The 25,297-nt window shown below is 35.5% G+C and overlaps 1 protein-coding gene across 46 annotated transcripts in view; it reads left to right on the plus strand.

Annotated features, from left to right (window-relative positions):
- Positions 1–24,801, plus strand: part of MPDZ (multiple PDZ domain crumbs cell polarity complex component) — a 156,050-nt gene extending 131,249 nt beyond the window's left edge. For 26 of the 46 annotated variants that reach the window (XM_081065699.1, XM_081065697.1, XM_081065701.1 and 23 more), the window contains 15 exons: positions 7,003–7,095; positions 7,185–7,259; positions 8,475–8,649; positions 10,602–10,747; positions 11,444–11,527; positions 11,743–11,936; positions 13,376–13,523; positions 15,149–15,235; positions 16,325–16,412; positions 17,306–17,349; positions 18,212–18,334; positions 19,803–19,907; positions 20,469–20,581; positions 21,376–21,499; positions 23,367–24,801. In XM_081065699.1, the coding sequence (XP_080921825.1) occupies positions 7,003–7,095; positions 7,185–7,259; positions 8,475–8,649; positions 10,602–10,747; positions 11,444–11,527; positions 11,743–11,936; positions 13,376–13,523; positions 15,149–15,235; positions 16,325–16,412; positions 17,306–17,349; positions 18,212–18,334; positions 19,803–19,907; positions 20,469–20,581; positions 21,376–21,499; positions 23,367–23,513 (1,746 nt within the window). In that variant the 3' untranslated portion in view covers positions 23,514–24,801. Of the gene's footprint in view, positions 1–7,002; positions 7,096–7,184; positions 7,260–8,474; positions 8,656–10,601; positions 10,748–11,443; positions 11,528–11,742; positions 11,937–13,375; positions 13,524–15,148; positions 15,236–16,324; positions 16,413–17,305; positions 17,350–18,211; positions 18,335–19,802; positions 19,908–20,468; positions 20,582–21,375; positions 21,500–23,366 lie in introns of all 46 variants that reach the window. The other 20 variants (XM_081065682.1, XM_081065689.1, XM_081065696.1 and 17 more) reach the window with 1 other exon arrangement.
- The last annotated feature ends 496 nt before the right edge of the window (positions 24,802–25,297 follow it).

The raw sequence follows: 25,297 nt of genomic DNA on the forward strand, positions 1-25,297 counted from the left end.
ATTCATGTTTCAGGTCGAGGGAAAAGAATAGAAGTCATTGAAGCCTTTTGCCTTTTCTACCAAGAAGTTCTTATACTTCAAGAAATGATACCTTTCTCTTTCCCCTGCTAATTTTGGGGTTGAGTTTCCTTTTCCTCCTAAATCTTGAAGTTTGAGTTTATATTATTTAACCTTCCAATTATTAACATTTCCCTATAATTTATTAATTATGGAACATGTAAATATATGCTGGATTCATTATAATGAATGCTTTTTTTCAATCCAGGTTTATGCTTATCTTTAGAAAAGTCCCAAATAAGATAATTTGTTTTACGTATATCCTTTAGTGGCATTGATCTAATTTATTGACCTAGGGTATCGCATCCTAGGATATATTGGGTGCCCAGGAATGTTGGGGGAATGAACCTCGTAGACAGATGGGTAAGGAGCAGAACACTGCAGTGGTTGAGCTCATAACCTTAAAGACAGACCTTTGAGTCAAAGACCTGGCTTTGCCTCTTACAGGCTGTTGGCTGTGACCCTGGGCAGGTTTATTAGTCTGTGCCTAGTTTCCCTCTACTAAATGGAGATAGTAATAGTACTTACCTCAGAGAGTTGTAGTGAGAAATACACATTGGGAAAATTAAATATGCATGTATCTAGAGTCCAGTACCTGCACACATATGTATTGCCTGTTGTTTTTATTATTATTATTATTATTATTATTATTATCATTATTATTATTATTAGAAAAGAATAAGCTACCTGTGATTATTAGCAAAGGATCATTTTAATAAGAATAAGAATGTCTGACAGCTTTGTGGCAGTGGTATTTTCTGATGCCTTCTCTCCCTGCCTTATGCTACCTAATTAAGGTGTCCCATAGATGTTTACATCCTAATCCTACTCAGAATTTTTCAAGGACTTCCATTTTCTAACCAGATAAATTCCTTGGCCTGGCCTTCAGCAGTGGGGGCAGACAGAAGCTGGCTTTATCTGTCAGAAGCCCTTCTCACAACCTAAATTATCTTCAATGAATTACTTGGTCACTTAATCCTATTGGTCCCCAGTTTCCTCGTCTATAAATGGGGCTTCCTGCATAAGTGTTTCTTTTGGAGGGGCAGTTGTTTAAGCTAACACAAGTTTCCTTCATCCTATTTAAAAAAAAAGAAAGAAATAAAAGCTGTTCCCTGCCTTTAGCCTCCTGTTGATTTATTCAGCAGGCGTCTATTATATGCACTTCTCTTTGCTATGGAGGACTCCGAGAACTTGAAGAACTTCAGATTTCATTGTCCATGGAAAGCTTTGTTTATGTGTAGATTTCAGACAACTCTAAAGCTCAGGTAACTGAAATGTATTTATTTATGAAAACCAAAGTCACTAAGGGGAATATTCAAGAATCTTAAAATCAGCTGACAGAAGAGGTTGTCAACCATGATTTTAGGTGGCCTTTCTGAGCCACTTAACTTCTCTAGCCTGCAGTTTACTTGTTTATAACATGGGAGAAATCATAATACCTTTAAATTAGAGTTATTTTTATAAGGATTAAATGAAATAATTTATATAAAGTACTTAGCATAGGGCATGTTATTACTTTCATTAATATTTTCAACCAGAAGATCCTGATTGTTCCCACAGAATGCGTCCTTGAAAACTTTTTGAGGAAGCCATTGCTTAAAATGATATGTTAAGTGACACATCATTCTATAAGTCTGTATGCTCTGAATCCCATTATTACTCTGGCAACAAAACATAAGAGAACAAAGAAGGGAAAATTAACCAGCTTTATAACATTCATATCTCATTTGAAACCTTTGTCATTTATATTATCTTGTATTTTTTTTAATTATGATTATTTGAAAAAATAATTTAATTGGTCAAGTCACATGTAGGTTTTGTGTCACTTAACTACTAGCAGCCATCTGAGATTGCTGTTACTTTCCCCACTTTTAACAATTTCCATAACTCCAAATGGTAGGGCTAGAACTTAAACTCTGCTCTTCTACTTCCATGTCCCATTTCCATTCTGTTTCAGTTTGTGATTGGACCCCATTTACTTTCTAAAACTCCTAATACCATATTTTGCCATGTATAATGCGCACGCATGTATAATGTGCACCTACATTTTTGGCCCAAACTTTCAGGGAAAGAAGTCTTGTTTTAATTTGCCAAGGGATTTTCCAATAATTCTTGTAAAAATATCAGCTAGGTTTGCTAGCTCCCACCTAAAATGTATGAAGAGAATGTTGCGCTGTTCACCCTGTGGTAATAAGGTCGGCCTCACCTATCTTAATCAAGTCAGAGTCACTTACTCTATGGACAGCAGTATGTCACTCTTCATTTCATTTTGTTGAATCGTTGGCCAAAATTACTTCTGTTGCAAGTTCATCATAGGTTCAACAAAACCGATTATTGTATTCCAGGGTATTATTTTACATACAGATATCATTACTGATTTTTAGCATTAACACTTTTAACTCATAAGCATAAATAAAATAATTAAAAACATTAATATAGATACAGAATTAGTACTATCCACGTATAATGCACATCCATAGTTTTCCCTCACAAATTTGGGTGGAAAAGTGTGCATTATACATGACAAACTACAGTATGTTCCTTTTATGAGTCGTCTACTTTATTTAAACTGACATGAAACAAGAGCCCATGGAGATTATTTTGAGTATTCATCCCCCCTTGCCTTTACTTATATCACTGGGGATGTCCTGCTTTCTTTAAGCTTATCTAAATCCTATATAACTCAAGACCTAGTTTAGTCTCATCTCTGTTTATTTTGAAATCTTTCTTCAGTATTCTGGTCTACGTAATAGTTACTATTAATGTCTTCATTTATTATATTTGTCATTTAACCATGTACAGCCCAGGGGCATGTGTCTTGCAGTAAACTTTTATGTGTGTATATTTATGTGTGTATACATGTAAATCACACACTTGTTAGAGAAGTAACTCTTAGACTTTGTCCCATTATCCTATATAGTATTGCACACCATAGTTCATAATAAGTGTGTGGGGGGAAGAATGAATGAATGCTCTTACCTGCAGTGTATGCACAAGGGAAAAGATGTAATAATCAGGAGACTCAGGAAGGAGAGAATGGTTGTTGTACTGTTTAAAAATAGGAACTAAAGTGACAGGTCATTTATCATTCTGTTTTGATTTCATAGAAACTGTCTTGACTGGTCAATTATTATTTTTTTAATCCATTTTTTAAGTGGGAGAATATAAGTACAAAAAAGTTTATAACATATATAATCTGAAACCTCAGTGTCTAACTGAGATACTACTTCGGTTCAACAGACAAAATATTTTGATTACAGATTTATTTTTATTACATTTTGCCCTTTAGCACATTTTGATGTACATATGCATCAAAGCAGGTAACAATCTGACATGATTGTTAGAAATAGGTTTCATAGCCATTCCATTTTATATAGTGAAAGTCTTCAAATATAATTAAGAGTTTTTCTTCTGAATTGTAGGGAATCTTCCTATTCAAAATAATTCTCCAGATAATGATAGTAGTTTGTTTAGCTTAGTCCCACTTTTAATTCTTGTTTATGTTTTTCTAGCTGTTTAATTATACAACTGTTCCTTCATAAATCTATTTTCTTGTTTCACAGTCCCTGTATTGTGGTATTTTAATAACTAGCTCCGAAAGATGTTTCTCAGTTCTTTTTTCTATTAAGGAGTATATATACTATGGTCGAAGTGAGGTGGAAAGTTGAGCAGATAGAAAAGAAATTGCACACTCACACCCTATTATCCTTACTTATATGTCATCCTGCTTTTTTGATACCAATAAATCAGATGTGTATATATTTATTTTTGTAGTATTCTAAGTGGTATTGGGGCATATTATGAATACAGATATGTTCATTATTGTTCCTTTTAGGACTCTGCCTGTTGCAAATAAGAATGAATAAGTGAATGAGTGAATGAATGAATGAATGAATGAATGAATGAATGAATGATTAACTCCTCAGGCTTAATCAGAGAAGGGTATTTATTTATTTATGGGCTCAAGTACCTGGTCAACAGTTTTCAAGGATAGTTAATCCTGTGGTTCAACAGTATCATCAAGAGCCAGTTCTTTCTCTCTCCCTGCACAGTATCAGCTTTCTCCCAAAGCTGGTCATCCGCATGGTTTTAGAATGGCTGCCAACCAGTAACTGTCCCAGAATTCTGAGCCAAAGTCCTGAGATTCTTCTTAATTGAACCAGTTCCCATCACATGCCTACTTCTGAGCTGGGGACTACGGCCATGGGATAGAATTGTGCAGTTGACTTACATCATTCAGTCTTTATCTTTGTAGCTACTTTTTCATTGGTACATAACAAATTACCACAAAACTTAGCAGTTTTGTGACATTTATTATTATTATTATTTATTTCTTAGTTTTTATTAGTTTTTTTTAGTTTTTATTTAGTTTTATTTTTTATTATTTATTATTTATTATTATTTATTTTTTAGTTTTTATTAGTTTTTTTTAGTTTTTATTTAGTTTTATTTTTTAGTTTTGTGACATTTATTATTATTATTAAACAGACATTTATTATCTCACAGTTTCTGTGGTTTAGGAATTTGGGAGCAGTTTAGCTGGGTGGTCCAGTTCAGACTCTCTTATGCAGTTGCCTACAAACTGCCAGCCAGGGCGGCAGTCATCTGAAGGCCTGAATAATGGGTCAGGAGAATTCACATCCAAGATGATTTACTCAAATGGCTGTTGGCAAAAGGCTTTTTATTTCCTGTCTATGGGGCTGTTTGGGTGACCACATGACATGGCAGCTGGGTTCCCTCAGTGCTAATGATCCAAGAGAAAGCAAGGAGGAAGCCTTTATGCCTTTTTTGGTCTAGTTGTGAAATTACACACCATAACTTCTGCTTTGTTCTGTTTATTACAATCAAGTTACCAAGTCCCCGCCACACTCAGGATCCCCTTCCTGATTGGAGGAATATCAACGTGTTTGTGAATATATTTGAACATCACCAGCCAAAATATAGGCAGAGAGAGAGAGAGACAGAATGAGAGAGAGAGAGAGAGAGAGAGAGAGAGAGAGAGACAGAGAGAGAGAGAGAGTTGTTTGAGGCAGCAGTGGGAGGGGGCTAGATATTCTAACAAAAATCTATGAGTTTGTATAAAGGAGAAAGATGAGAATGGATGTTAAGTAAACAACCAGCCAATGCCCACTGGACTAGTAAAGTCCTTTCCTGACTACAGTTAAGTGAATAGATGATACTAGAATCAAATTTCAGAATTGAGTACATACAATCAATGTGGATATACAATATTATTTATTCGAACAAATGTTTCTTTGTAATAATAGGAAAGACCATTAGTGTGGAAAATCCCAAATAGAGAATAACTAAATTATTTACATTTGGCATCGACAATGGTATTTTGTGAGTTTGGTAGTACACTCACCTTCTATTCATTAAGCCTGATTCTTTGGCTACGAGATCGGGTCGAGGTTTAGTAGATTTGATCATATCCTGTGGAGTTATTAGAGGAAGAAATGTCCGTCTGATAACAACACCTTTGTATAATTCCTGAAGCTTTCAAGCTCTTTCTTATTACACTTGATTCTTATAGCAACCTCGTTGTTGGGTAACTATTATTATTCCGTTTTTTTTAAGGTAAGAAAATTGAGGTTTAGAGATGTTAAAGTTAGACAGAAAGTAAATTAGAACCAAGCTGTACTCACCCTAAAAGGACAGTTTTGTCTGACACACACACCTGATTGCCTGGAAAGAGTGGCGGTATAGAGATGCGCAGTGAAGTCTGAAAGTCGTCAGGTATTAATAATCTACCTCAGAAAAGCCACAATGTTGATCATCTTTAACATCAATGTCATGATCATGATCCTAATTGCCCCATGGCAAGCTTGACTCTCAGGTAAATGTTTCAGAAGAACCATGATGAGATTCGCTTTTCTCTCTTTTGCTTTACATTTCCCTAGATGGTAACTATAATGGAAAAGGTTGCTATCTGTAACCAGAGCGGCAATGTTCAAAACCCTATTTTAATATTATGAATGTAAACATTAAAGAAAGGTAAAAGTCTGTATTATTGAACATTTGGTTTTGATAAAAGAAAATGTGGAAAATATAAACAAAGTAGGTGTAGCTCTCTAGACTTGGCAGATTTTCAGGGCAGGTCCTTGGGCTCAGAGTTGAGAGCATTTTCACTCTGCACCAGATTAAAACACACATCTCTGGAGAAAGACCTCTGTGTATTCAGCCCCAGAAAGGACATAGCATGCAGCAATAACTTCAGTCTGTCTGCTACAGGAAGAAGGGCGCCGAAAAGGGGTGGAGGGGACAATCTTGGTTGTTATTCCTAAGCTGTAGTCCAGCAAAAGGAAGCAGGAGGCGCTTTGATTTTGAATGCCTTAGGCAGTTACACACAGCTACATTCTCAGATGTTCTGTGTTCATGGAATTATTGAATGCACTTCTGTTCTCTGGATATGTTGCTAAAGTTGCTAGAGATATTAACTGGATATACAGAGGATGTCAAAAAATGTATACACATTTTAAGAAAGGAAAACTGTATTAAAATTGTAATACTCAATATATACCGATAATAAAAGATGAATACAAGTCACGTTTGACTTCTGCAATTACAAGAGATGCTCAAAGTGGTTACCATCAGCATCCAGACACTTTTGGTTACGGCAAACTACTGCTTGAGCAACATTGACCAAAGTGTCCACTTGTATACATTTTCATTTTTTGGCACCCCTGGTATATGCTAAAGATACTAGAGATAGATACATGGGAGGAGTGAAAATATTTGAATATTTGATGGAGAATTTATTCCCATTAAACAAAATGTGAAAGTTTGCTGGAAAAAAAGATGTCTAATAGTGGACATTAGAACAGTCATGTTTTTCTAGCCCTCGGATAGAAGATGACATTCAGAAGTTATGGCCTTATATTTTTCCATTTGGATAAATGTAATCTCTTTTGAATTTTCTGAGTATTCTCATTTTTATTTCTCTAGGATCAAGGGGGTTTGGGCATTGCTATTAGTGAAGAAGATACACTCAATGGCGTCGTCATAAAGAGTCTAACAGAGCACGGGGTAGCAGCCAAGGTGAGGCTTTTCCTCTCTCCCAGTCAGACATGGTGGAGAAGGAAGTTATTTCTGCATAATAACTCAAAATCTTCCATGTTTCCATTTAGGATGGACGCCTCAAAGTTGGAGATCAGATCTTGGCTATTGATGATGAAGTTGTTGTTGGCTATCCTGTTGAAAAGGTAATTTTTCCAAAGAAAGCAAATGGTACTGTGAATCATCCTTGGCCATGGCTAAAGTGTGAGTGTGCATATGTGTGTGAGTGAGTGAGTGTGAGTGTGTGTGTGTGTGTGTGTGAGAGAGAGAGAGAGAGAGAGAGAGAGAGAGAGAGAAAGAGAGAGATCGATGGTAGGGAATTAGAGCTATGTCTCTATATTACACAGATATCTCTTCTAAGGAAGAGAAGGGATTATTTGGAAGTTCTTAAATTTTTATTTTCTATTATCTAATCAAGGTGATGTTGAGCTATTTTCTGTTGCCTGGTAAATTCAGTGTTCAGTGGGCATTTTTCATAAATATTATTTCCATTTTCCCTTAGGAAAATGAAACTTCTAAAGAAAGGTTAACTTAGTGTTAAGACCAAAGTAATACTTTTTTTATGAATGTTTGCTGCCATAAATATCCACTATGTACTATGTATCATTTACTAAGCAGATTTTAGGACTCAGTCATTAAATGTGTAACTTTTAATGGGGTTAACAGTTCTCTGTACCTGAGTTTCCTCCTCCTCAAAAGTGATCATAATACTTAGGAGTCTCATTTCAGGCCTTTCATACATCAGTGCTAGTAAAAAAGGTGAGCTAATGAGATTTAGTGTGTAAATGTTTCCATTTCTACACTTGTCAGCAAGAAGCTTAAATCAGTTTTTTCCATAAATTTTTAATAATTGTATAGATTGGATACTTCAACTCATATGTCTACATTCTAACTTTCCATTTAACTTGATTCTTCTGTTGAATAATTTTCCTTATCCTGCTTTTAACATAAGTGTTTTCCATTCTATTAAAAATGTATAAGCTGCTTTAGATTCTCTGTAGAATCAGGAAGTAGGTAAGATACCCCATAAATCTTCTAAGGTTGTAGAGATCCAGAGGATTGGACAACACTAATTGGAAGTGTAAAAAGCTGAAAACCCAATATTTATATGAGGAAGAGTAAGGACAGAACCAGGCTTATAGTGGAAATTAACTTTTGCCTTAATATCAGGCAACTGAAGAAAGTAGAAACTACAGCCATTCTTTCTTGACCCCTCAAGTTCTGAGAAGGAAAGAATTTGTCTCTGATTCTTCTCTAAACCATAGATAGTTTTAGATTCCAACTGTAGTAGTGACTTATTTGTGTAACTCTATTAATTTGCCTTTAAATTTTGTTTCCCCTCCACACCAACCCCCTGACAGTTTATTAGCCTTCTGAAAACAGCGAAGACAACAGTGAAACTTACCATTCATGCTGCGAATGCAGATTCCCAGACTCTTGATTCAGCAGCAGGTACAGCCAGTGGAGAAAAGAAGAACAGATCCCAGTCTCCGATGGTCCCACCATCTGTCTCCCCCGAACCGGAGCCCATCCGAAGTAAGAGTGAGTCCTGCGTGTCTGGCACACTCAGACTAAGCAGCAGGTCGCTACTTGGGAGGTAGCGGCCTGCCTGGAGCTCAGTGTTTCAAAAGCCACAGTGAAGGCACTCTTCGGTGAAAGGATGGTGTAAAGAGAAGGAGTAGTGACCACTGAGCAGATGACCCGTGCGCTGTATATTGATCAGCCCTAGGGGCCTAAGGAAATCATTCAGCCCCTTTGGGCCTCAACTTCTTCATCTCTAAAGCAAGAGAGTGGTACTCTTTCCTCTCCAAGGATCTTTTGCTAAGGGTACCTATGGTTCCAGGTATCTGATTAATGAGTTAGAAACATTTTGTACATTCCTGCTTTATACTGAGCGAGTAATTTAACTTCTGTGAGGCTCAATGTACTAAATGGATACAATGGAAATTGAATACAATGATACCACTTCACCAGTGGAAATAACAATGCTTGACACTACAAAACAAACTCTTGAAAATGTCAGTCATGGCAGTAATATGCGTAGTTGATCTGAGTTCTGTCATTTGGGTATAATAGTAGATCCTATCAAAGTAAACAATATGTGGACCATGGGATAACACTTCCATGTATCATTGAAATGCCATTCTAGTACCTTGATGCAAATTACTCCTTCAGGTTACTTTTTGAGAAAAATTAGACTGGTGTTTAAAAAAGAAATACATTTTAAGCTTTTGAACATTAAAAAATAAAAGTACTTAAACACACTGGCTTTTCTTCTGAGGGAAAAAAGAAATCTCTTTAGGCATCCAAACTGCAACATTCAGTTCTTTTGACAGGCTTTTAAGGAAACAGCAGTTTAAAACATTTGTAATATAGTTGGACGAAGTCTTAAACTACTGCATATCTGATGAAAGTGATTTTTTTTTTTATTTAGAAAGACTGGGTAGTTCACTGAATTGTTAAAAAAAATTGTATGGAAATTTTTTCATTTCCAATGTTATGTTGATCCTTAAATAGTATTGTCTGTAAAAATACGAAATGCTAAATGAAAATGTAGCATAAAAGAAAATATCATACACCTGCTCTTACCATTTCAGGAGCAAGAAAATAGTCTGTCTCTGATTTTCTAAACAGAGACCATCATGTCTAAAGTTACTTTACTAAGTGTCTCAGCTTTTCCAAAATACTCTATTTGCTACATGCTTTTTGGTATATCATAAAACATATGATATGAAGACTAATAAAACAAGGTGTGAACTCATATTTACCTTGTTTACTCATAATCTATTATTATCTATTCAATTCTGAGCACATATGTACCAATATGTTATATCTGAATTTATAAAACTTCAAGGAAAAAAACTGCAAGTGAGTCTCACTTGACATCTTGTAAACTCAGATAAGAAGTCCAGTTGCATAATGCTCAGATTTGATTACATAAGAAGGCATGCTTTAAGATAAGAAAAAAAGGAAAACCAAGACAAAAACATAAAAAGCCCCAAGAGGCAGGTGCCATCACCAAAATCGTTAATATTTTGTGTGTGTTGTGGTCTTCCCTGAATATGTTTTAGATCCCACCACACAACTCAGTTTTGAGCTTTACAGATCATGATTTTGTAAGAAGTTTGTTTGGCTCCAGTGAAATGTAGAATATCAAAATGAAACTAGAGGTTCAAGTCAACTTTCTGCTCTCATTCCTTTAAACATAGTATGTCTGGCAACTTAAAAAATATAGAATACGGTAGTGCAGAAAATAATTTAACAGGCAACTTTGTGCCTACCACCCTAAATTAACACTGATGAGTTAATCATATTTGTTTGGTAGTTTAAAAGGTAACTAAAAGATGAAGGTGAAGTTCAAGTCTTCTTTGTCCACAGTTGAGTCCATTTCCCCGCCCCATCTCCCAAAGGCAACCAGTGTGATGAGTTTATTGTATACGCCTTCTAATCATGTTTTAATTTGTATTTCATTTTTAACGTACTTTTAGGTACAAGCAGATCATCAACACCAGCGATCTTTGCTTCTGATCCTGCAACCTGCCCCATTATCCCAGGCTGTGAAACAACAATTGAGATTTCCAAAGGGCGAACGGGGCTGGGCGTGAGCATTGTTGGGGGATCCGACACCCTGCTGGTGAGGACACACCCAGAGATGCTTCAGAGACACAGGCAGCCCCTTCAGTGAGCCCTGAGAGATCATTGTTGGAGATATTTCTGTTAGTTTTAGTAAATGAAACATAAAGGCCTCCAAAATGTGTCATTCATGTTATTTTAATTGGTAAGGCAAATATTTAATTGGGTATTGGGATTTTTATTTTGAGTAAGTCAATAATGACTCAAAATTCTGTTACACTTGTGATGGAGACCTTTAGGTTCAAAATATCCTTTCAGTTCACCAATCCTTGCTGTATTTTAATTTCCTTTTTACTGACTGGATATAGTTGGGTTAGACCCATTTTAAAAGGAGTCTGAAAAATTGGATAATATGTAGGCAAAATTTTCTAAATGTCAAAAATGCTTTTAAAATCTAATCATTTCATATGGGTAGGAAAGGTAACGTATATCTATTATATATCTGTGTGAGATTTATATATTTTATAATTTTTTTCTTAAAGCTTTTCAATCATTGGAAAGAAGTGTAAGCTGCTCTGAGCCTTTTAGAACGTTGTTACACTTTTCTTTGAATTTTGATATATGACTCACACATGGATCCAGTGAGTGTATAACCCTTGTCGCTGTCTGTGAAAGTACAGTGTTCTGACTCCATCGCTGTTCACCGTTCCTAGGGAAAATGGGATAAAGCATGGGTGTGTTTTGTCTGGGTCCTTAGGGTGCCATTATTATCCACGAAGTTTATGAAGAAGGAGCAGCATGTAAAGATGGAAGACTCTGGGCTGGAGATCAGATTTTAGAGGTAAAGAATTATGTGTATTTGACCTTTACAGTAAACAGAAAAAAGACTACTCTGGGGAGGGTGGTCTTTGTGAGTTTGTGTGTTTCTTTCTCCTTTTCTCCCTCTTTCCTTCCCCTCCCCTCTCACTTTCCTCCAACTCCTCCCTCTCGCCCCACTGTTCTTCACTTTCCTTAGCTCACCTGGTTCCTCACAGTCTGTGTCCCATTTCTGTACAGGTGAATGGAATTGACCTGAGAAAGGCCACACATGATGAAGCAATAAATGTCCTGAGACAAACACCACAAAGAGTGCGCCTGACGCTCTACAGAGATGAGGCCCCATACAAAGAGGAGGACGTGTGTGACACCCTCACCATTGAGCTGCAGAAGAAGCCGGGAAAAGGCCTGGGATTAAGTATCGTCGGTAAAAGGTAAGACCAAAGAGGGCAACCCCAATGACCTTTTGGAGAGGATTGAGTTTAAATTCTTCTAAAGAGTACTAGTAGTTGTAGATTCTTTATCAACTGCTAATGTTCTATAGGTAGCTATTGCCAGCCCACTCACAGAGGAACATCAAAAGAGATTTGTTTTGAAAATTTTCAGTCAGTATTTTGGAGGATTTTGAAGGTATTAGACAAAAAGCCATTTGGTGTTTTTAAGTACCTGCTGTCTGCCAGGAGATACATTAGGTTCTGGGGAATAGAGTTACATAAGACATAGTTCCTGATCTCAAAAAACTCACAGTTTGGTAAATGAGAATTAAATATATTCTTGCAACAAAGGAATCTTAAATTCTGATGAGTGACAGAAACGTATTGTGGAAGAATCCATGGAAGCAAAGGAGAATGGGACAAAGCGACACTATATAAGGAAAGTAGATTAGGAAAACTTATTTAAAAAGAGGTACCTGAACTGAAGCTAAAAGTGATAAGTGATACTTGATCTGTTAAAGGGGGAAGAGGATATTCTAGGGAGAAGGATCAGCATGAACAAGAGTATGCCATCAGACGGGAACAGAAAGCATAAAGTGAGAGACTGGGGTGGTAGATTGGTGAATACACATAAATTCAGTACTTAATTTATTTAAATATTTATATATAAGTAATATGAACAGATATATGGGAAAGCAGAGGATCACAAAGTGAAATGGCTTGTTTGAGGTCATGACCTTGACAAGAACAGTGATGTAATCAGCTTTCACTAAACATTTCTACTTACAGTTATCTTTATCTTAACAAGAAGTTACTGGTTTATTTATGGTTTGGGGAATGAAAGACTGGAATAAAATTAGTATTTGTTCATTTTGCATAGATCTGTCTTGTACGAAAGTTAGATACATAATGATTTGATTTAAAAGACATCACAGCAGTGGTACTTAAGTTTTGGGTAACAAATGGTTTCAGTTTGAGATATACATTTGTTATTCATTTTCAATAATGTTAATGATGTTGATGATAATAGCAACATATTTGTATAGCTACAGGTCAATAGCTGTTTAAGGCTTCATTATGGTACAGAAAGAACAATAGATTTAGCACCCTTACACGGACTCCTAAGTCCCATTTTTGCCATTCGGTAGCTGTGTGACCCATAAAGTGATTGTAATATTAGCCACTTCTACACACAGCATATAATTGTTGCACAAATATGCTTACGAAAGACATGTTTGATCTATGAAATATTATGGCATAAGCTATTTATCACCAAAATTATTTCTAATGCTGCCCTAGTGTTGTTTTGAAAACAAAACTTTTAAAGTCATAAAATTAGAAGTAAAATTTTCAATTAAAAAATGTTAGCTTTTCCTTAAACAAGCATTACGTTACAGTTGAGAAAAAGATAATATTGAAATTCAAAATTATGTTTGCAGAAATGACACTGGAGTTTTTGTGTCAGACATTGTCAAAGGAGGAATTGCAGATGCTGATGGAAGACTGATGCAGGGAGACCAGATATTAATGGTGAATGGAGAAGACGTCCGTAATGCCACACAGGAAGCTGTTGCTGCTTTGCTAAAGGTAAAAATCAAATGCCAAAAATAAGTATGTGCCATCTTATGGAAGAAAGAGAATTTAACATCAAGCTATCAGAGTGAAATAAGTACTGACTATTCTTTAATTAAAATGTTTTCTCAAATAAGATATAAAAAATACCATATTTTAGTGATAAACAATCTTCAATACACAAAAACTTCATGCACATAAGGTTCATTGCAGTGGTATTTGTAATAATAGAAAAACTGGAAGCAATACAGTTGATATAACTATGCAAAGTTTGGTAAATACAGCAAAGGTGCATGGCAAATGTATCTTTAAAATCATGTTCAGGATAATTGTTAATTAATATGAAGAAACAGCAGAGAATGGGAGACAAAATTGTATATACAGTGTAGAAACAACTATAAAAAAATCTTATAAGTCTTTTAACAATATGAGGTAATTATTAGAACTATGGAATCCTTTGTTTTCCTTCTTTTTTTATTTTTGCAAAATTTTCTTTTGAGGATGAATTGCTTTTATAACAGAAAAGTTATCTTTAAAAAATTTTAATAGATGCCCTTGAAGTTTAAAAGGGATATGTTGTAGGTAGACGAAAGAGTTATAACTTTACACAGTGAATACTTAATATATGGAATTTGTTAACCTCTGCAGTTATGTAAGCTGGAAATATAAATAGATTCAAGAAGGTTTTGATAAGTTCCTGGTCCCCCAAAACAAACAAACAAACAAACGAAAAGCACTTATGGATATTCTAGGTAAAGTTTTGACTTTTCAAAACTTTTTTGATCCATGATTAACGTGTTTAAGAGGAACACATCCCTTGAAAACCTTTTCAGAAGCAATGTAATATCAGTGCCCAGTATTTATGTAAATACTATTTTGCATTAGACACTGTCATAAGCATTATATGTGAATTATCTTATCACAATAACCTATAATGGGCTCAATTTTAAAAACGCAGCGTAAAAGACTTATCAAAGTAGACATCTACTAAGCTCACATAGCCTAATTTAAACCAGTGTTTCTGACTACAAAAACCCAGGATTGCAAACACCTCTTTCCACATGAGACTATGTACAGCATTTTTGCATGCCTGTGATGAAATGCATTTCCTGTAAAGGGCCATAGGGAAATTGTCTTTAATTCTTGTTTTGTGTTTATAGCAGTATGGCTTATTTAAGTATCATAGAATAGGTATACTTAGGTACAGTGTAAATGTAGAGAGTTTACCCAGTTTTCTGAGTACCTCTACTATTAAGGGCAAAACAAGTTATTTTATTGGTTTTGTTTTTAGACCTGAATTATTTATTTCATTTGGCCAATCTAAATCAGTGTTTCCTGAGATAATTGCTCAGTTCTTAATTTCTCATTACCTTGGCAGAAAAAAAAGAAAATCTCCATGTAAAAGTATGAGGTCATAAGACAGACACTTGATGTTGTTGCAGGTGCTTGTTGTTGTCATTTTGACTAGTTTTAATGTTTTAGAAAAGCCTCTTTCTACAAAGCATTGGAGCTATCCTTGCCTATGGGAATTCCAAAAGGAACATGCCTTTCAAAAACTAAGTCCTGAAGAGTAAAATATGCTTCTGAAGATTGCTGTAGCATTTTATTGAAACATTTCCATAAAACAACCGCTCCCCCAGTGTTCCCTAGGTACTGTGACCTTGGAAGTCGGAAGAATCAAAGCTGGTTCCTTCCATTCAGAGAGGAGGCCTTCTCAAAGTAGCCAGGTATGTCGCTATGGGATTCATGGGGGTGATGCAGTCCACATGCCAAAGGGAACTCAAAGTTGGCTTTGGCTGTAGGTCTATCAGAGTCATGGACGTAGCCTTAGCCCTCTGGCAGCTTGGGACAGTGGGTTGTGGAGATTGAAACAGGGAAGATCAAGAGCTAAAACTGGACAGGTAAGCAAAGTACAGTGGTACCTCAGTTTTCGAACGTCTCCATTGACGAACATTCTGATTTACGAATGCCATAAATTTTACGGATCCATGGTATCATTAGATAGTAAAATTCATGCTAAATTTGCGGTTTTAGGGGTTGATTTTAAAGGTCTGGAATGGATTAATTCATTTTGCATTACTTTCTAGGGGGAAACCAAGGTACCACTGGATAGCTTTTGAGTAGTTTGCAAATATTCTAAAGAACTTCATTTCTTTCCTGACATGATTATTTTTTCCATAATCTCAAAAGTTAACCGATTAATATATGAATGCCTACCAAGATAATGTATTTTTGAAGTATTTTATAACAAACATTTATCAATCAATATTCATGTTGGTTATAAAAAAAATCCCGTATCGGTGAACTGCAGATGCCCGCCACCAGATGTACGGTGTTGTGTAGCTCACGTCACTCAGCAGGTCCCTCGCCGCAGTCTTGTCTTCCGATGATAGAAGCCACATTGTCATCAATCACTGCTTAAAGACCCCTTACTCACCCCTTAATGACTACCGTCAGTTTCATGTTGACTGGCCCTAATTCTGCGATTTTAAGTCTCCATCTATGTATGACATCGGTTTAAATTTAGAGAGGATTAGCTTGAATGAGATTATGAAACTCCACTAGAAGTTTAGGTGGGTTGGAATCAGTTTCATTCATCCTTTTAGCTTCAATTGATTTAGGTCACTAGGCAAATTCTTTCTTCAAAAGAAAAATATCAGTAGAAACCGTTCCAGTTGTTTCTCAAATTATCAAATGCCAGTGTTACTTAACAGGTATTTCTCTTTAGATTAAAAGAATTGAATTCTGAAATAAGTGCTACAGAGGGGCCATTATTAGTTCCAAAACTTTCTAAAATAATTGTTATGTATTTGTAGATGAGTGAAGGCAGCCTGTCATCGTTCACTTTTCCACTTTCTGGATCCAGTACATCTGAGTCACTGGAAACTAGCTCAAAGAATGCATGTAAGAATGGTTTGATATTTTAAACATGATTTACTGGTTTAAATTTTGGCCATTAACGCAAATTTTCTTTCCTTTTTAAATTTATTTCTGAGGTCTCTTTCCCCCAAAATTATTCCATGTCCTAATACAGGTGCAAAGATGTGCGTTGGCAAAAATTCTGAACAACATGGCAGCTTTTCTTTTTTGCTATTTACCCTACAAGACATACGAAACATTAGCATCAAGAGTCTGTAGTTTTTTTCTTACTAAGCCAGTTAGTGTACTTGGTTTTTATTTCCTTTCTGCATTTAACGTAACACCAATAAATCAGAAGATGTCATTAAGTGAAGCCTTCTTTGTCTATGAGGATAGCAAAAATTTTGATTGAGAAAATTAATATGATTTTCCTGTGTTTTAATTACATGAAGTCATGATGCAGAGGGTTTTTTGGCTTGAAGCATTGGTTGAAAGTTGTTCAAATTTAAGAAACTCACCATATGGCATTCTCTGTTTGCAATATGACTAATAGTCTAGAAATTTAGGCACTTAAGACCATGATTTTTTTTTTTACGCACCCTTGACTTTATTCTTCTCAGCTGTGCACATTTGTCTTTCTATCCAAAACACATTCTGTCCTTGATTCATGCAAAGTAGATTATACAGTTACATAATCAATGCTTAAAATAAGAGGAGAGCAATGGGATGGTGTGTGCATTTTTCCAACTGGAGAAATAAAGAGTTCCTATGTAAGACAAATTTAATCACGTGTACTAGCAACTTTGAAAACCCTTAAAAAAAAAAAAAGAGTATCTCACTTAGTCCCATCCATCCAGCTCTAGACATGGACTAAAATTTAAATGGACATAAAAAAAAAATGCCTTAATAACCATATTATCTCCTTTTTACCTTTATAGTGACATCTGAAATACAGGGATTAAGAACTCTTGAAATAAAAAAGGTAACTTGGGGGGAAAGAAAACAATGCAAGCTTTGTAAACTTCAGAGGCATCTGTATATGTATTTTCCAGGTAGCTGTCTTACTTTTTCAATAGTACCATCTGAAAAATTACGTATTCTACACAGTCGAAATAGCACAATGCAGTCTTTGCTGAATTTCCTGACCGTAGTGCCTTGTTTGAAAAATCAGTATAGGCATATTTTGTATTGCCAAAAATGGCAGCAGCTCACTCCAGACAGTAGAATGCCCAGCTCTCACTTCTCATACTTCTCATAAGTGGGCCTTTGCCTTCAACAGATACTCCCTATTCTCCTGAAACAGATTTCCCTGACAGCCATGCCCAAGAGAGAAATAAAAGCAGCTATGATGTATTGAGCCTTTACCATGTGCTGAACATTCATGAGACACTCTGTGCTATCCATCACTGTCTCATTGAATGTTTCCTGCAGCCCTTTGTGAGGTAGTGTCCTTTCCACTTTGTCAGTGACGATCTAGTGATTCACTGAGAGGAGCAGACTTGGTCCAGGTCCCAGAGTTTGGAAGTGTGGGCTCCTGGCGTTAAACACAAGTCTCTGATTCCAGATAAGGTGCCCTTTTCACTTCATCAGTTTAACTTCTTTTCATCAGTCCCACAACAGGATTTTCACTTACGATGTGCGATTTCTTTTACTTCCTGAACAGATGCTTATTTTCCTAAATCTCACTAAGGACCTTAGTCACGTAAAGTAATGCGATTTTCTTGAGGTTCATTTTCCACCCTCACACCTAGAGGATCAGAGTAAACTATAAAATATTGTGCCAAAGGAACCAAAAGTCAATTAAAAATATCACATTGACCAAAATATTCTCTCTTGCGTGACAGGGGCCTGGTGACTCACTGGGAATCAGCATTGCTGGAGGAGTGGGCAGCCCACTTGGTGATGTTCCTATATTTATTGCAATGATGCACCCGAACGGTGTTGCAGCTCAGACCCAGAAACTCAGAGTAAGTTTTACGAATAGCCCTGGTATCCCTAGCAAATTTGGCAAGAGTTTTGATAATCCCTCTGAATCTGGCCACCTATTGCAGGCAATTTTAAATGTCTATCTGCTTTTCAACCAGGTAACCCAGTCACAGCAGGACTTGCTTTGAATGAAAGATGAAGAAAATAAAAAGAGTAGAATTTGCTCTTGCATGCAAATTTGCAAGTAAATTAAATGGGAAGGTTTACTGTTGTTTGTTTGTTTATTTATCTTTAATTAAAGTTTATTGGGGTGACAATTGTTAGTAAAGTTACATAGGTTTCTGGTATACAATTTTGTAATACATTATCTATATATCACATTGTGTGTTCACCTCCCAGAGGTCAGTTCTCCTTTCATCACCATATATTTGATCCCTTTTACCTTCATCTACCACCTCCCTCCCCGCTACTGTTGTTTACTGTTGTTTCGTAATATTTTTTACCTGTTTGAAACTCTGTGGAAAAAGTTAAAAGATAACAGAAAGTGTTTATGAATACCAATATGAGGTGAAAATATTTTCCTTACACATTTCATTGGTTTAGATGCCTATTTAACTTTATTAAATTGAAAATTTATCATTTATGTTGGATTAGTTTGTGAATTTTGCAGAAGTTCAATATAAATGTGACTTAAATTGTTGAAAACTATACAAAACTTTCTTCAAAGTTGAGGGATTATCCAAATGTAGAGCTTTATGCTAGCTGTTCAGTTGCAAAATCATGTGAATATTCCATTTAAAATGTAAAGTAATACCTTGTATGGCCTCATGTGTCAATTGACACATGAGGGGGGTCTCGAAATATAACCACCTCTTAGTTAAAATAGTCTCTAAATTGGGAATGGTTCAATCTCCTATGATATTTAAATTTATGACCAACACTTAAAAGTTGACTGTTACACGTAGCATATGGGTCAGAAAACTTTTTGGTGATGAACCAAATAGTGAATATTTTAGGCTTTGTGGGTCATACATGTTTCTATTACAACTACTCAACTCTGCACAGCGAAAGCCAGTAAATAAGCACAGCTGTCTTCCAAGCAAATTTTATTAATCAAAATCATCAGTGAGCCAGAGACTTAGCCTTTGGACCACTGTTTGCATATCCCTGCCATAGAGTCACATCTAATGTGTATAATAATGATGTCCAAATGGTTTCCAAATGACATCAGATATTATATTCATTTAATTGGAAGCAATATCTTACCAAGGAATAATGAAGATAAGGGAAGAATGATTTTCCCCCTTCTCCTAAAGACTATAGAGCTCAATCTTTATGTGCAGCTTCTGTTTATGATTGCTGCTTCTTGGCATAAATGGTTTCCTTGGGTAGATTTCCATTGCTGATAACAGTATATTGTGATGTGCAAGGTAGAGAAGGAAATGGTTGTTCAGGTGTCAGTGTCACTCTCTCCATGGCTGCCTTAGCAGATGGTTCTTTCCCTTGCAGGTTGGGGATAGGATTGTTACTATCGGTGGCGCATCCACTGAGCGGATGACTCACACCCAAGCAGTTAACTTACTGAAAAATGCCTCTGGCTCCATTGAGATGCAGGTAGGATTTTTATCCCACGCACTGTTCAGAATATGGGTAGCTTGAGGACACATGAGCTTTGATGTTAAAGCAGTAAATATTAAATATCCTGCTATTATTTAATATTTCATTTGCACATAAATGATTACATTGAGAGTTCCAAGAAAGTCTGTAAGAAAACACATTCTGCCAGATTTATTCTGATGCATTTATTGTTTCACGCTATTTATCTAAGGGGAAAAAATACATGGTCTTAGTAAATGATCAATTGTTAGAATTTTAAGTAATGTGAGTGACTGGCTTGTATTCTAAAGATCTTTAAAAATTAAGTGCATAAGAGAGCATGTTTGAAAAGCATCAGAGAATTTGGTAGAATTGAATTAGTAGAATATTTGTACTGTCAATTAAAGAGGCCTCTGGACCATGTGAAATTTCCTTTAGTTGTATATTATGTTAATAGAAATGATTAAATGGACAGTAAAATACATGTTTTAATTCGAGTGCTCTTTTTGAAGAAGAATTACTGATGTCTCCCTAGCCACATGAGTATGTGTTTTCTCTTTGTCTTTCTCCTGTGCACAGGTGGTTGCTGGAGGAGATGTGAGTGTGGTCACAGGGCATCAGCAGGAGGCTGCCAATTCCAGCCTTTCTTTCACAGGGTTGACATCAAGCAGTATATTTCAGGATGATTTAGGGTACGCCCATGTCTTATGGTTTGTATGTCCCTACAACTCACATAAAGGTGAAATGATAGGCGATGAGGTATGAACTACGAAAACTAAGTGTTTCTAAGCTGTTAAATAATTATGGATTAATTTATTAAAGATAGATAGGCATCACTGCCCATCCCACATTTTCATCTCTTGAGATTTTGGGGGGCATACGTTTTACTCTTGATATCACTATCCTGTGTGACACGGAACAAGTCAGATTTACCCTTTGAATAATGCCACCATTGCATATCCATGTGATAAGTCATCTATTGATTTTAAAAAATTCAGTTAGTCAACACTTGAGTAGAAAAGAATTAGAACATAGAGGAGAAGGGAGAAGCATATTAGAAATTTTTGAATAATTTGATGCAGCTTTTACATTGTTTATACTCGATTTTCTCTCTGAGTTTGGGAATACTGATGTTTATGACTTATTCCGTGATGGTCGTCTGCACTTTAACCCTTTCACTTTAAATAAAATGGGAAAAGAAAGAGCTTCTCCTTGCAATGAAAACATGCTGTGAATATGTTAGTGTGGGAGAATTGTAAATGAGTAATAGAATTTGGGTTTTACATAGAATTTCAAATTTGAAATGCTGAATACAGTATACAATGACTGACCATTTAAGCATCCCCAAAATACCCATAACATACCAGCAGTAACACAAAGAATGATGCTAGTTCTATGTGGATGTCAGATAATCCATAACTTACAGAATCACAATAAAACCTGTATTTTTAATCCAAAAACTCTTTCTTCCTTCCTTTCACTGTAGACCTCCACAGTGTAAGTCTATTACACTAGACCGAGGACCAGATGGCTTAGGCTTCAGTATAGTGGGAGGATATGGCAGCCCTCATGGAGACTTACCCATTTATATTAAAACAGTGTTTGCGAAGGTAAGCTTGCAAATTTTAACCACCCTCTCCCCCCCGAACATTCATTAATAGTGGTCAGCAGCTGGCTTATTAGTTTATGGCCCGAGGTAATGCCAAATGGTTAACAGTTGATCATTTTCTTTTGGAAGTCCCTGTAGGAACAGGTCATTAAATATTTTTGTCCAATTTGAGGGTTAGTTGTGTTTAAAGGAAAATAGGCTCAAGTTGAAATTCCATGGGAATTCTTGACAATATACATGAAAATATTAATGGACTTTACAGTTAGACAGTAATGCCTTTTTTTTCCCCTTTGAACAAAAGTTGCATATGATTGAATATCTTTTGAAAATGGGACATTTAAAAAATGTATGTTGTAAAGTGCTGGCATTTCTTTTTCTTTGCATTGTTGTTGTTGTTTTGAAATATAGAACAGGCACAGAAAAGTACATAAAACATATGCAGATTAATAGGGCATTTATTTTGCAGTTTAATTTTGTTGAATAAAATAGAAAAATAAAAACTAAAAAAAAAGTGAAGAGTATCCAGAAGCTTTATCACCTACAGTAAATCAGCATTTGCACTTAAGGGATTCAATTTAAAAAAAAAAAAAGGAAAACCATTAGTATATAGTTGTAATTATATAGTAACCTGTTCTATGTTAAGAATGTTTAGAATATGATGAAGTTATTGCAACACTGGCGAAGCTATTAACATAATTTAAACCCATATAATTATTGTTAATATGTTCTTAAGACATTTTTTCAGGAGCGGCTACAAAATTGGACAAAATTTCCTGTAGGAGAAAATCCAGAATCTCAAAATTTTACCGTGCAAAGGAATAAAACTTACATAAAACCTATTAAAAGATTTGATACAGGGGCTTGAGATTAGTGCTATGGTCTTGTAAAGTGCCTACCAAGGGCAGTTTCATTTTATTGTTTTAAAAAATATATTATTTTTAACCAATTTAAAGTGCTGAATCTATAGCAATCAAGCCATAGGCTTAATTTATGAGATTTTTAACAGCCATTGGTATGTCCAAAAATACAAACAGCATTTGCCAGTGAATAGAAGAGTCATGCAGTCCTTTTCTTCAGCCTTGGAACAATTTATTTAAGGCATGCTAGTTAGAACATATTTTAAGAATTTCATCATTATGGATTCCTCATTAACTTTCCCATATTTTAATCTTATATTTAATTGCATAATTGCCTACCATAAGCATGCTTTAAGATGGGGTTCTTTTTTAAACAGCAATGTCTGTGTTTAATCTTAATCGTTTAGGGCCCGTAAAAAATACGGAAGACTCCATCTCCCCTTGGGAAGTAAAGAACCAACAAGCTTGAACTGCCTTTTTAAAACCACAGAAAGAAATAGAATTAAAATTAGGAGGATGTGTGCCTTGTCCTGCCCTAGTCAACTGCATGGGGGCTGTATGCTTCTGCATACCTCATGCCCTCTCCTGGAAAACTGCTTTTGTTCCTACCTAATCCATTGTTTTCTTTCTATAGGTCTTCTTTAAAGGATAAAAACAAAAACAAAAATACTGGATTCTTTGAAATCATCCCTACTAGGCAAATTCCCAAATAGTGTTTATTAATTTGAGTTCCTACCTGCTGTGCCAAACAGCCAAAAAAAAACCATCCAACTCATCTATCGACTGCTAAGTTCTCTCTCAGATAAGAATTTTGGTGCTCAAACCATTTGGGAGAAAGGCCTCCTTTGTGTGTGTTCACCATTGCTTAATGGCTGTGGCTCACCCATGGAGCATTGAGAGTAATGTGTGTGTACATGCATAGCAATTTAAATTCTTGTTCAGTTCTTTTCTGTTGTAGAGCTATGAGGCAGTAGTTTTTGAGAAGTAAACAAGCCTACTTTATAATTTCAGGGAGCAGCCTCCGAAGATGGGCGTTTAAAGAGGGGTGATCAGATCATTGCTGTCAATGGGCAGAGTCTTGAAGGGGTGACCCATGAAGAAGCCGTTGCCATCCTCAAGCGTACAAAAGGCACTGTCACTTTGATGGTCCTTTCCTGAAGTGGCGGCCAGAATTGAGCCAACTCAACCCCTCACTCACATCCCACACTGTAAAGAAAATGGAACTGGTCTTTTTGATCACTTTTCCCATGCTGTGTTCATTGTGCTCTTCAAAATTGTGGGGAAAAGTTATCATTTAAATTTGTTTCTCTCATATGGAAATGATTTTTTTATAACCTAGCATCATTTTTTCCTTTTTCCTTGTGTATTGTGAACCTAAACTCAAAGGTAGGAATGTTTGCGTACTTAAATCTAGTCTGTCCTCAGGAAGATAGCTGACATTTTATCATCATGGGGCAAAAGCTATTATGTGCTTAACTGGTTAGTAGAGGTAGAAAAAAATAATTCTGAAGCTAACCTAAGAGAAATGGCTTTGGTACACTAGGGTGAAAAATGAAAATATAAAATAAAAGATAAAAACCTCGAGTTTTATAAAAACACCTTGTTTTCTCAGTCTACCTTCTCTTCCCTCTTTCTAACAAAAAAGCAAAAAAATAAATAAATTCTGTTGAAAATCTTTAAAACTACTGTCTTAAAAAATTTTGAATATTATAAAAAAATTGGAACTCCCCACCTTTAATATATATATATGTATGTATTTTCATCCTAAAATGGTAGTCTAAGATTGAATAAAGAGCAAATATCTAAAGCAATGTCTCTACGTTTGCAAAGAAAATATTGAACACACATCTTGATGTTCATTTTCATTTTTGACCTGTTACAAAATATTTCCATGTTTCTGTAAGTAAAATGATGATGCTGCGCTCATTGACTGTTGTTTCTCTAGAAAGCAGCCGTGCTAACCATGGAGAAACATAGAAACCTCTCAGAATCTTTAGTGCTGGTTTTAACTGATGCAATACTAAAAATGTGTTAGTGCGCTGTGCAATTGGTTTTCAGTTAGTATTAATCTTAATGACAGAGAAAAAAGCAATATGTTAGTAATTATTTTGGTTGTATACCACTAGAAAATTGGTAGAAAAATTAAGGGGATTAACATAACTTCATTTCATTGCCTTATATTAACATCTTATAATACAATAGTTTAAGACTAAGGGAAACAGATGGAGCTGTTTATTGAGACAACTGGTGAGGAATTATCATGTGTTCATTCCCATTTTAGAGCGTGAAACTCCTACATTAGAATATATAAAGTCACTTTAAATATTATCTATATTTGTAACAGAAGTAGTGTACAGATATTTTATTACACCACTTTTGTGTAAATGCAGATTTGAAGTGAATAAATAAGAAGTTTCATGGTGCACGAATAAAGAAGCAGACGTATATTTTTGTTTGTTTTTTCTTCTGGGGAAAAGCTTTATTACATTGTTCAAGATTTATAATTTAAAATTGTTTTGTGTTTAATTGAACATATGGTGTCCATGGTTACAATTACAGGAACTTTGGACATTATTGGGAAAAGCTCAATATTTTTTACATCCAGAATTTTTACTAATGCTAAAGATTTGTGTAGACTACTCATGGAGCAGAGGAAGATAAACAGCATTGTAGAAAATGAAGTGTCCTGCCGATATACATTTTTAGGAGATGCCATTAATGCAGTGATAGTTTAACTTGCTCTTTAGGTTTGTCAAGAGCTGAAGTCTGTTCAGATGGAAAATCTTAATGAAAATTGTTTATATTAACAAATATGAAAAGTCTAATTTGAAAACTGAGCAAGGAATTGGGGAGCCTTTGTTCTACTGGTTCTGCCCCTAATTAGCTAATGAACATGTACATTCCCTCTGGTTCATCTCCTCTGTAAAACGATAGGTTACTTT

Source organism: Rhinolophus hipposideros, assembly GCF_964194185.1.
Source record: "Rhinolophus hipposideros genome assembly, chromosome: 11".
In the NCBI taxonomy this organism is placed as follows: Eukaryota; Metazoa; Chordata; class Mammalia; order Chiroptera; family Rhinolophidae; genus Rhinolophus; species Rhinolophus hipposideros.